Source organism: Penicilliopsis zonata (assembly GCF_001890105.1).
Source record: "Penicilliopsis zonata CBS 506.65 unplaced genomic scaffold ASPZOscaffold_7, whole genome shotgun sequence".
NCBI classification, from domain to species: Eukaryota; Fungi; Ascomycota; class Eurotiomycetes; order Eurotiales; family Aspergillaceae; genus Penicilliopsis; species Penicilliopsis zonata.
In genome coordinates this window covers 1,204,054-1,215,046 of record NW_019208917.1, presented here as the reverse complement: position 1 = coordinate 1,215,046, position 10,993 = coordinate 1,204,054, and the positions used below count along the sequence as shown (strand labels likewise).

At 49.0% G+C, this 10,993-nt stretch overlaps 5 protein-coding genes across 5 annotated transcripts; 2 read left to right on the top strand and 3 right to left on the bottom strand.

Annotated features, from left to right (window-relative positions):
- Positions 1-2,243: 2,243 nt before the first annotated feature.
- On the bottom strand, positions 2,244-3,469 carry ASPZODRAFT_66565 (hypothetical protein; the record flags this gene model as incomplete). Its single annotated transcript, XM_022729383.1, has 3 exons — positions 2,244-2,396; positions 2,452-3,326; positions 3,376-3,469. The coding sequence occupies 3 exons, from the start codon at positions 3,467-3,469 to the stop codon at positions 2,244-2,246; spliced, it is 1,122 nt and encodes a 373-aa protein (XP_022581320.1).
- Positions 3,470-3,830: 361 nt separating this feature from the next.
- On the top strand, positions 3,831-4,997 carry ASPZODRAFT_65988 (hypothetical protein; the record flags this gene model as incomplete). The annotated part of the gene is made up of 3 exons (XM_022729341.1): positions 3,831-4,141; positions 4,202-4,342; positions 4,403-4,997. The coding sequence occupies 3 exons, from the start codon at positions 3,831-3,833 to the stop codon at positions 4,995-4,997; spliced, it is 1,047 nt and encodes a 348-aa protein (XP_022581319.1).
- A 652-nt stretch (positions 4,998-5,649) lies between these two features.
- ASPZODRAFT_66795 (hypothetical protein) lies at positions 5,650-6,243 on the bottom strand (the record flags this gene model as incomplete). Its single annotated transcript, XM_022729401.1, has 3 exons — positions 5,650-5,876; positions 5,941-6,064; positions 6,112-6,243. Coding segments are annotated over 3 exons (483 nt in total), but the record flags the coding sequence as incomplete, so codon positions are not given.
- A 1,069-nt stretch (positions 6,244-7,312) lies between these two features.
- ASPZODRAFT_142601 (hypothetical protein) lies at positions 7,313-8,407 on the bottom strand (the record flags this gene model as incomplete). Its single annotated transcript, XM_022724863.1, has 1 exon — positions 7,313-8,407. The coding sequence occupies one exon, from the start codon at positions 8,405-8,407 to the stop codon at positions 7,313-7,315; it is 1,095 nt and encodes a 364-aa protein (XP_022581317.1).
- Positions 8,408-9,003: 596 nt separating this feature from the next.
- Positions 9,004-10,635, top strand: ASPZODRAFT_66291 (hypothetical protein; the record flags this gene model as incomplete). Its single annotated transcript, XM_022729365.1, has 1 exon — positions 9,004-10,635. The coding sequence occupies one exon, from the start codon at positions 9,004-9,006 to the stop codon at positions 10,633-10,635; it is 1,632 nt and encodes a 543-aa protein (XP_022581316.1).
- Positions 10,636-10,993: the final 358 nt, after the last annotated feature.

Sequence of the window (10,993 nt, the reverse complement as noted above, 5' to 3'; positions counted from 1 at the left end):
GTATACCCGTCGGGTTTAGGGTTTCTCACATGACTAGTTTTAAACTAATTAAATCTTTAGATATTCACTTTTTTATTAATAATAAATATATAGATTTCTAACCCTAACCCTATTAGGAAGGTGATTAGCCTATTTAGGTAATCTAAGGTATGTAAAATCACATGCCGGGTACCCACGGGTTACCCAATTAAAACCCGCCATACCCATGGGTGGGTATGGGTTTGCCCTAGGCATACCCGGAAACCTGGCGGGTTAGGAATCTAGTGCCCCAAACCCAACCCGCGGGTCGGGTTTAGCCAGTCTAGTATCCTTAATAAAGAGGTATATATTAAATTCCCTTAGGGATTTAGATAATATAATAAAGCTCTATAATTAATATAAGCTCTCTATAGCCTATATAGATTATTAAAACTATAGTAGAAAGACCTATTTAATACTTTACTTACTTTTAGGATAAAGCTCTATAAGGATCCTTATTTATATATAAATAGTATATTAACTTTAATAGTATATATTAATAACTTTATCCTTATATACTATAAATAAAATAAAGCCTAAGTAATATAGTTCTTTAATATCTTAATAAGTATTTATTAGATATATAAGATAAAACTAGAATAGTTCCTAAATATATAGATTTAATAAGATTAAAAAGAAGAGAAACTATAGCTATTTTAAGATACTTATATTATATTTATTATTAATAAATATAGACTAATAGACTATAAGCCACTAAATATACTAATAATAATTAAGAAGCTAATTTATAATAATATAAAGATTAATAGTAAATAGATCTATTACTATTAGTAACTAGTAAGATTTATCCTATATACTATAATTATTATAAGACTAGATATATTATAAATTATATATAATTTAAGTTAATTCTTAAAGAACCTCTCTTAGAAGTATATTAAAGCTATAGAATATATTATCTAGTATTTATATAATATCTAATTCCTTACTATTTAATATACTAGATTATAATAAATACCTAGGGATACTATTAAGATCCCTAATATCTTTATATATATAAGTAATACTATATATAGAGATAATTAAGATTATAAGAGCACTAAAGGGTATCTTTATACCTTATATAAAGAAATAATTAATTAATAATCTAAAAAGTAGAAAATAATAATAATATTAATAATAAAGATAGAGCTTATAATTATATTATATACTAATAAGGACCTCTTCTAATAAAAACATCTATTTAATAGTATTAAATTTAATCCTAAGTATAAGCTTATAATCTTATATAATAATTAATAAATAGTTAACCTTCTAATTAAAAATAATCTACTCCTATAGATATAGCTTAGGTATATTAATATTTATTAATATTAGCTTTATTAAGAAGTATAAGATAGAAAACTAAAGATTACCTAAATATTAATAGCCTAGATATCTATAGATAGCTTTATTAAGGCCCTTAATAGCCTAAATTATTAAAGATTTATTAAGATACTAGATATAATTAACCTTATAAAGGATTATAATATTAATAATCTAATTAATACTAGAGGGGTGTATTAACTATAATAGATATATAGATACTAATTATTAGATATACAGCTTCTCTTTATATTATTAACTTAACTATTTATTAACTATTTCTTATTAATATTCCTATTATTTGCATATTATTAGGGCCTAACCTTACTATATACTCATATATTATAGATAATATTCATCCCTAAAAGTTATCTAGTTAGTTAGTTTAATATTATCTTATTATTGGCTCTATATAGGGAGAATTCTTGCATTATTTAGCTGAAAGTATTAAAGCATATAGAATACACCACTTGACGCCCACAACATACAAGATCATTTCTCTTAAGCTTAGTCTATAATCTGAGCCTTGAATCATTAATTTTATCCATTCTGTTCTAGTTAGGCGGGTATCTAAGTTTAATGTATACTGATTCGGCCAATTCCTGCGTCAATCCTAGGTGATTCTATGATTCTATTAATTCTATGATTCTTAGACGATTCTTTATAATGTAGGGCCAGTCTAGAGCAGTTTATAGAGCTCTACTATAACATCTGATTAGAATAATAGTAATAATTAAAACTATAATAGTAAAGAGCTCAATATCTTTATCATATTTAAAGCCCAATAACAAGTCCTTTGGCCTTATAATAGATATGAAGTATAAGTTGTCTGATTTGTCTAAACCATAACCTATTGTATACTCTAACCTAACTTGTAGTCTAGAAATCTCTGGTGTCTTCTACAGCTTCGAAAGAACGCCGTCGTTCTGCAGAATGGAAAGATGACTCTTGTTGATATCCTTGACGGTCCTGCAGCCGGCCAGAGCCATGGCGAGCTTGAATTCCTCATGCAGCAGCTGGACAGCGAGTTCGACGCCTTTCGAGCCGTTATACTACCGAGTTAGCAGTGAGATAGCAAGGGAATGATTGAAGACGACAATGACCTACTGCCAACCCCCAGATGGGAATTCTGCCTGCAAAGCAATAATCGGCGCCCAAAGCCAAGGCCTTGAAGATGTCTGTCCCGCGACGGATCCCCCCATCGACGGCGATCTTGATCTTGCCCTTGGCGATGGGGGCACACTCGCGCAGGGCGTCGAGCGTGGCCGGGACGCCGTCGAGCTGGCGGCCGCCATGGTTGGAGATGAGGATGCCATCGACGCCATGGCGGATGGCCAGGGCAACGTCTTCGGCCGTGTAGACGCCCTTGAGCCAGATGGGGAGGCGGGTGACGCTGCGGATCCAGGGGATGGCCTGATCCCATTCCCAGGCGTCTTCGTAGGCCAGGCCGGCGCCCTGGTCGACCAGATCGGCCATGGCGGCCAGCCTGAGATTCGGGTATCCGACGCCCGCAGGGAGGGCAAAGGCGTTGCGGAACTCGTTGAGACGACGGCCCAGCAGGGGGGCGTCGACGGTCATCATGACGGCCTGGTAGCCTGCGCTCTCTGCGCGCTGGAGGATCTGCTGGGTGAGGGCGCGGTCCTTGAGGATGCTGAACTGCATGATGTACGGGTTTGTCCCCTGCTCGCCTCGCTGGCGGATCACGTCTTCCAGCGCGCAGCTGGCGTACGCCGACAGGGCCATGGGGATGTTGCAGGCGGCGGCGGCGGCCGACGTGGCCAGCTCGCCGTCGGGATGCGCCAGCTTGTGCGTGGCCGCGGGGGAGAAGGCAAAGGGGAAGCTGATGCGGTGGCCGAACAGGTCGGTGGATGTGTCGAGGTCGGCGACGTTGCGCAGGATGCGAGGCCGGATTTTGTAGCGGTTGTAGGCGGCTTCATTGTCCTGCACGCTGATCATGTCCATGGCGCCTTCATTGTAGAATTCTAATTGCAGTATAAGAATAGATAGAAGATAGAATAGAAGATAGAATACCCCTGTATGCTTTTGGCAGCTTCTTGGATGCCTTGTCGCGCAGGTCAGCAATGGTAAAGACGTCTGCATTGAGGGTTTTGGCGCGGTTTGCCATTGTATATATATATATATATGATATATATAATGTATATAATATAATATATATAATATATATATATATATAATGTATATGGTATAATATATATAATATAATATATATATAAATATAATATAGTATATATAAATATAATATAGTATATATGATATATATATGATATGATAGATATAATGTATACTCTATATAATATCAATACCCTTCAGATGCCGACCCGCTGACTCGGCCCTGTCCCGAGTCACAACTATATAAATATCTCTATCATTCTTCTATCTTCTATCTTCTATCTTCTATCTTCTATCATCTATTCTCTATTCTCTATTCTCTATTCTCTATTCTTCTCTTCTCTATTCTCCCCATCATGTCCGTCTTTCTCATTCTCATCCACTTCACCCCCCCCGCCGAATGGCTCGACATGATCCGCCAGACGTACCCCGACCTGCGCGTCGAGGTGCATCTGACGGACATGTACTCGCTGGAGCTGCCTGCCATCGCCGCCGAGACGTGGGCCGAGACGACGGTGCTGTTCACCTGGAAGCTCTTCCCGACCAAGGAGATGGCGCCCAAGCTGCAGTACGTGCAGCTGCTGAGCGCCGGCGCCGGGCAGATCATGGGCCTGCCCGTGTTTGAGAGCACGGAGATTGCTTTTTGCACCTCGAACGGCGTGCATCCGTACGTCTAATCCATGTCGATGATATGTTCATAGTTCATGTTGTTAATGTTGTTGAGCAGCCCCCAAATCGCCGAGTGGGTGTTTTCCACCTTCCTCGCCTTCCAGCATCATATCCCCGAGTATCTCGACAACCAGCGGGAATCCAAGTGGATCGACCCGGTCACTGACGAGGACACCGAAGACGCCGTCGGGTTAAGAGTGTACATCTTTCCTCTCTTCCCCTCTATCTTCTTGGTGTGTATCTGTTTGCTAATTGTCAGGGGAATCATGGGCTACGGCTGTGTCGGCCGGCAGGTCGCCCACGTCGCCAGAGCGTTCGGGATGAACATCCACGCGTACACGCTTCACGAGCGGGCGACGGCGGAATCCCGCAAGTCGGACGCCTACACGGAAGCCGGGCTCGGCGATCCTGAAGGCGTGCTGCCTGCTCGCTGGTTCTCGGGCAAGGAGCAGCTCGACGAGTTCCTGGCCTCGGACCTTGATCTGCTGGTCATCACCCTGCCGCTGACCAAGGAGACCGACAAGATGCTGGGCCCCGAGCAGTTCGCCCTGCTGAGCAAGAAGAAGACGTACGTGAGCAACGTCGGGCGTGGAGGCGTCATCGACACCGACGCCCTCGTCGCCGCCCTCGATCAGGATCTCATCCGCGGCGCGGCGCTGGACGTCACGGAGCCGGAGCCCCTGCCGGAAGACCACAGGCTGTGGAAGTTCAAGAACGTCATCATCACGCCGCACTGCGCCGGCAACTCCAACCACTATTACGAGCGGGTGCTCAAGATCCTGGCGTATAACCTGCAGAGACGGGCAGAGGGGAAGCCGGTGGTCAACCAGGTGAGCCGGTCGTTGGGATATTAGACTAGATAGATTGTTAGACTAGACTTCTGTCATAAATAGACTTGTCTAAGACTAAGACTTCAGTAATGTCTAAGACTAATGTACATTAAAACCGCCGGTGGTGGTAGTGGTGGTGATGATGGTGGAAATGATGGTGATGATGCATCTGCACGCCGTTCGCCGGCTGGAACTGCGCCAGGGATGCCTGCGCCATCGGCATCACCTGGCGCACGGCGGCTTCTTCCAGCTCGTTCGACCGGTCCATTGTGAACTCTTGATGCTGTTGTTGCTGCTGTTGCTGCTGCTGCTGCTGTTGTTGTTGTGGTAGATTCCATAGGGTCTGTGGGAACATAAGCATGTTCGTCTCTGGTTGATGAAGATGGGAGAAGTTGAGATCGGTAGACAGCGAGCTCCAATGCGTGGATTCGTTGGAATCCATGCCCGGATTGTCCAGCGCAAACAGCGGCGACAGCGGCGACAGCAGACTGTCCGACAGGCCCGGCGACAGGCTGCTGGGCACCTCCAGACCCTCCCTGTCGCCCTGGTCGGGCGGCGGCGAGGCCGTCATGCCCGACGGCGTCGACGAGGACTGCGTCTCGTTCAGCGGCGAGGGATTCGTCGAGGGCGAGGCGTGGGTGCCCGGCGAGGGATCGGACGACAGCATCGCAGGGTCCATCTTGGTCGACAGGCGTCGCCAGCGGTTGCGACACGTCAACGGCGGGCGTCCTTCCAGCCCGGCGGCGATCAGCGCCCATTTATGTCCCAGCTCGCCGACTTTGGCCGTCAGATACGCGTCTTCCTCGGCCGACCAGTGTCGCAGCCGGTTCTTGGCCGACGGGTTGAGGATCTCGTTGTATCGTTTGGCGCACTGGTCGTCTTTCCTCCCTTTGATAAGCAGGGCTAGCCAGCATATTAGATATTTCCTCAATCATTCTCTCTCTTCATCTGCTTCAAATCTTCCTACCAATGTCTTTCCAGGCAGGCCCTAGGCGTTGGTGGGCCGCCAGCAGCAGCTCGTCCTCTTCTTTGGTCCAGCGGCCTTTGCGCAGCGCAGGATCCAGCGAGTGAAACCAGCGTTTCCGGCAGTCCTAACAGCAGATTAGCATAACATGCAAATAGAAAGAGTTAAGAATACCTTATTCGTCCGCCCCGGGAGCAGCTTGGAGATCTCCTGCCACTTGCCGTCGCGCCCTCGGCGGTCTCCAAAATGCTCGACCAGCGCCGTCAATCGCTCGTCCTCTGCCTTGGTCCACAGCCGCCGCGACATGGCGGGCGAGTCATACATTGATCAATCAATCAGTCAATCTCAACGCATCTATGATATCCAGCGAGAGTCTTCTGGGTTTTCTGACTCGGCTCAGGTACCCCTCCTTCTCGTCTTATCATCGGCTATCGCCCTCGACTTGACTTATCGGTTATCAGCGTCTTAGTCAACTGGCGTTGCCACTGGGCCGGTTATCAGCAGGAAGGGGCCGGTCGGTTATCAGCACGCTACCCCACAGTCTGTGATTGGTTGGAGGGGAATATGTGGGGACGCTAGTGGGGACGCTAGTGGGGATAAGTGGGAAATAAGTGGGACACTAGTGTTCACATGACCTGGACTTCTTAGACTTTTTAGTTCACTACAGATACTACAGATACTACAGTATTATATAGTATAGTATAGTATAGTATATATAGTATATATAGTATATATATATATTTATATTATATATATATAATATACTATATATAATATATTTTTTATATATATTATATTTATATTCTATTCATATTTAGAGTATATATTTATTATATCATCCTGACTCGGCCCTATCAGACATGCTTATCAGTCAACTCTAACCGGCCAAAAGGCAGGTCATGGCGAACGACAATTGATATAATATTACCATGGATATATTATATTATAATACTATTATCAATACTTTATAATATATTAATAATATACTTATAATACTTATTACTTAGAATACTCAAATATACTCCATACTTAGAATACTTATAATACTCAAATATACTTCTCGGGCACTTTCGGACTACTGGCTTACTCTACGTCACCACTATCTATTACTAGATCTTATTATCCTATCTAGCGATAACCTCTAAACAATCAGTGACAGCAGTAGATAGTAGAATAGTAGAACTGAAAGAGAATAGTAGAATAGTACTCTGTAGTATAGTAGAACAGTGCTGGTCTCGGTCACGAGATTGAATTGTTGGGATCCTCCCAACAATTCCTCTCCCTCCTCTTCTCTCCCTCCTCTCCCTCTCACCACCACCAACTCTCTCCTCCCTCCTCTCCCTCTCACCACCACCAGCTCTCTCCTCCCTCCCAACTATAACTTGGCAGAAACAACTCCTGCATCCACTAATCCTGCAATCCGCTCGGCCGCTCCCCAGCTGAGCTCGTATCCTCTGGCTCCAGCCCCGTATCCGTGCACGACGACCCGCCCCTTGCCCAACTCCTCGCGCTCGATCCTCATCCCCCCCTCTCGCCACGGCCGCCGCCCGACGTTGACCATGACCACCTCGAAATCCTCCACCTTGCTGACAAAGTCCGGCCAGTACTTGGCTGCCGCCGCCAGGATCTCCGCCGTCTCCTGCGGCCGGATCTCCGTGCCCCAGTCGCCGTGCTGCTTCGTGCCGCCCACGATCGTGCCGCCGCCCAGCGGTCGCGGGATCAGGAACGACCAGGTGTCGTCCTTGTTGTGTCGCGTCGCCGTCTTGTGGTACGTGTTCTTGACGAGCACCGTCTGCCCTCGAATCACATTCGTCTTCTCGTCCGTGTCAAAGTTGCGCCCGGAGCAGTTGACCACCAACCATGAAGAAGAAGGAGAAGAAGAAGGAGAAGAAGGGAACAAAGACGGGTCAAATGCTTCGTCGAGACTGTTCAGTCGACGCTGCACCACATTCCCCCCCCGACGGATGAAGTTGGTGAGCAGCCAGCGACAGTAGACGTGCACGTTGACAATCCACGTCTTGTACTCGCACCCCCAGACGCCGCCGGCCTCGATCTCGTGCGCCTCCAGGATCCGGAACTGGTCGTCCGCGCCCACGTACGAGTCGCCCGTCTTGAGTCGCTGCTTGTCTTCCGGCAGGTACTCCATCACCTCGCGCCCGTCCACCTCCTGCACCCCCGACTCCGGGTTGCTGCGCGCCAGCGACTTCATCACCGCCGCCGTGCGACGCGCCAGGAAGTGCTCGTCGCCCAGCTGTCGGTCCGCCCCGGGCGTCGGGCGTAGATGCGCTCCCGCCCACATGGACGCATAGTCGGGCGACGGCCGCTCTCTCTCCGCCACCGGCGGCACCAGCGGTACATCTGCCGCCACAATCGTGATCTGGATGCCGGGGTACTTGTCTTGCAGCACCGAGGCCGTCGTCAGGCCCAGCACTCCGGCGCCGACAATCACCACGGGCTTGAACTTGCCCATTGTAGAGTAGAGAGAGTGTGTGTGTGTGAGAGAGAGATAGAGTGTGTGAGAGAGATAGAGTGTGTGTGAGAGAGAGAGAGTGTGTGTGTGTAGAGAGAGAGTGTGTGTACACGTGTGATAGATGTAGAGAGAGTACATTCAACTCTTATCATCCCGGCTTGAGCCGAGTCAATTGACACTTTCTGTACCCCGCAAGGGGCCGAGTCAAAGATAAGCCGAGGATGATCCTGAATGGAGCCCGATGGGTCGGCCGGGTCAATGGCTCCATGGTCGAATGGTCGAATGGACTCGCTCCGAGTTTATCTCAACAATGCCCTGCCGCATGCTTCCTATCTCGCCTGGACAGATCCCAGCGCCCTGGCGGAGGCAAAGGGCCAGCAGGTGAGCCGAGTCAAAAGCCTCTGACCCTCCTGGCGACGCCTTTGATATCACGATTCTCTTACTAACTCTCTGTTGAACAGTATTTAATATGTGACTCCTACACGGCCCTGGAGGACACACGAGTCAACTCGATCATACGATAGACTCCTTCTCTTGTCTATTGTCTCTTGTCTATTCTATTGTCTATTCAAACTAGCCCGAGTCTGGTACCCATCATGGACTCGAAACTGGAAAAAGTCGACGACTTGGAGAATGAGATCGGCCTGGTCCCCTCCAAGTCCGTCGGCGAGGTCGACAACCTCACCCGGGTCGAGACCAAGCGTGGCCTCAAGTCTCGTCACAGCCAGATGATTGCCCTCGGCGGCACCATTGGCACCGGCTTCTTCCTCGGCTCCGGCCAGTCGCTCTCCCTGGGCGGGCCGCTCTTCCTGCTGCTGGGATACACCCTGCTCACCCTGCTGGTGCTGGTCATCGTCAAATGCACCACCGAATTCACCTCCTACCTGCCCGTCCCCGGCTCCTCCGTCCCCTACTTTGCCCTGCGCTTCGGCTCCAAGAGCATGGGCTTCGCCCTCGGCTGGATGTACTACTACATCTTCGCCATCACCGTCCCCTCCGAGATCACCGCCGCCGGCCTCGTCATCGAGTATTGGAACACAAACGTCAGCATCGCCGTCTGGATCACCATCATGCTGGTCGTCATCGTCGGCCTCAACTGCTTCCCCGTCAACGTCTACGGCGAGACCGAGTTCTGGTTCGCCTCCATCAAGGTCTTCGGCATCCTCGGCCTGTTCGTCATGGCCCTCGTCATCACCTGCGGCGGCGCCCCGGACCACAAGGCCATCGGCTTCGCCTACTGGCACAACCCGGGCCCCGTCAACGAATACATCCTCACCGGCGCCCGCGGCCGCCTCGTCGCCTTCATCGCCACCCTGCGCTACTCCGTCTTCGTCTTCGCCTTCGCCCCGGAGCTGCTCGTCATCACCGCCGGAGAGATGCAGAACCCGCGCCGCAACCTGCCCACCGCCGGCCGCCGCTTCTTCATCCGTCTCGTCGTCTTCTACATCCTCGGCGCCTTCCTCATGGGCCTCATCGTCGCCAGCAACGACAGCCGCCTGCTCGGCGGCAGCAGCGACGCCACCGCCTCCCCCTGGGCCATCGCCGCCAAAAACGCCGGCATCAAGGGCCTCGACTCCGTCATCAACGTCGTCATCCTCCTCTCCGCCTGGTCCGCCGGCAACTCCTGGCTCTACCTCGCCGTCCGCACCCTCTACTCCATGGCCCACATGGGCATCGCCCCCAAGATCTTCCAGCGCTGCACCGCCTCCGGCATCCCCTACTACTCCCTCGCCTTCACCTCCCTCTTCTCCCTCCTCGCCTACATGAACGTCAGCTCCTCCACCGCCACCGTCTTCAACTGGTTCGTCAACCTCATCAACTCCGGCGGCTACCTCAGCTGGGTCTGCGTCTGCGTCATCTACATCCGTTTCCGCAAGGCCTCCCTCGCCCAGGAGATCACCGACCTGCTCCCCTTCCGCGCCCGCTTCCAACCCTACATCACCTGGGTCGCCGGCATCATCCTCTTCCTCCTCCTCCTCCTCAACGGCTTCACCGTCTTCTTCCCCGGTCACTGGAGCTTCTCCACCTTCATCACCTCCTACATCGGTATCCCCCTCTTCCTCGCCTTCTACTTTGGCCACAAGATCTTCTTCGCCTGGAACGAGCCCTGGTGGATCCCCCCGCACGAAGTCGATCTCCAGACCGGCCTGCAGGCCATCATCGACGAGGAGATTCCCCCTTCCTCCGGTGGCAAGTGGGCCGACAGGTTCAGATCCCTTTTCGAGTGATTTGCCTTCCCCTTCTATCTGTATATTTATTATCTCAATTCATTTTTTTTTTTACTCTTTACTAAGCGTCTATATTATACACCACTTCAGACTCTACAACCTTTAATCATTTTGTAGTCTCTGTCGTTTCTGTTGCTGGAAATTAGGACCGGGCCTTGGACTGTCATGGTTATATTTCTTAAGACGAAAGGAAAGAAGAAGCATCATAGAAGCAGTTGCTTCTCTGACACTACTCAAGTTCAAATATATACTCTATACACTCAATTATACATAGTCAAAACACCAAACCTTACATTCATTACTGATAGCTAAATCATAGGAAAAGGCCTGTAATGTATACTACCCATTAGCTAGAGAT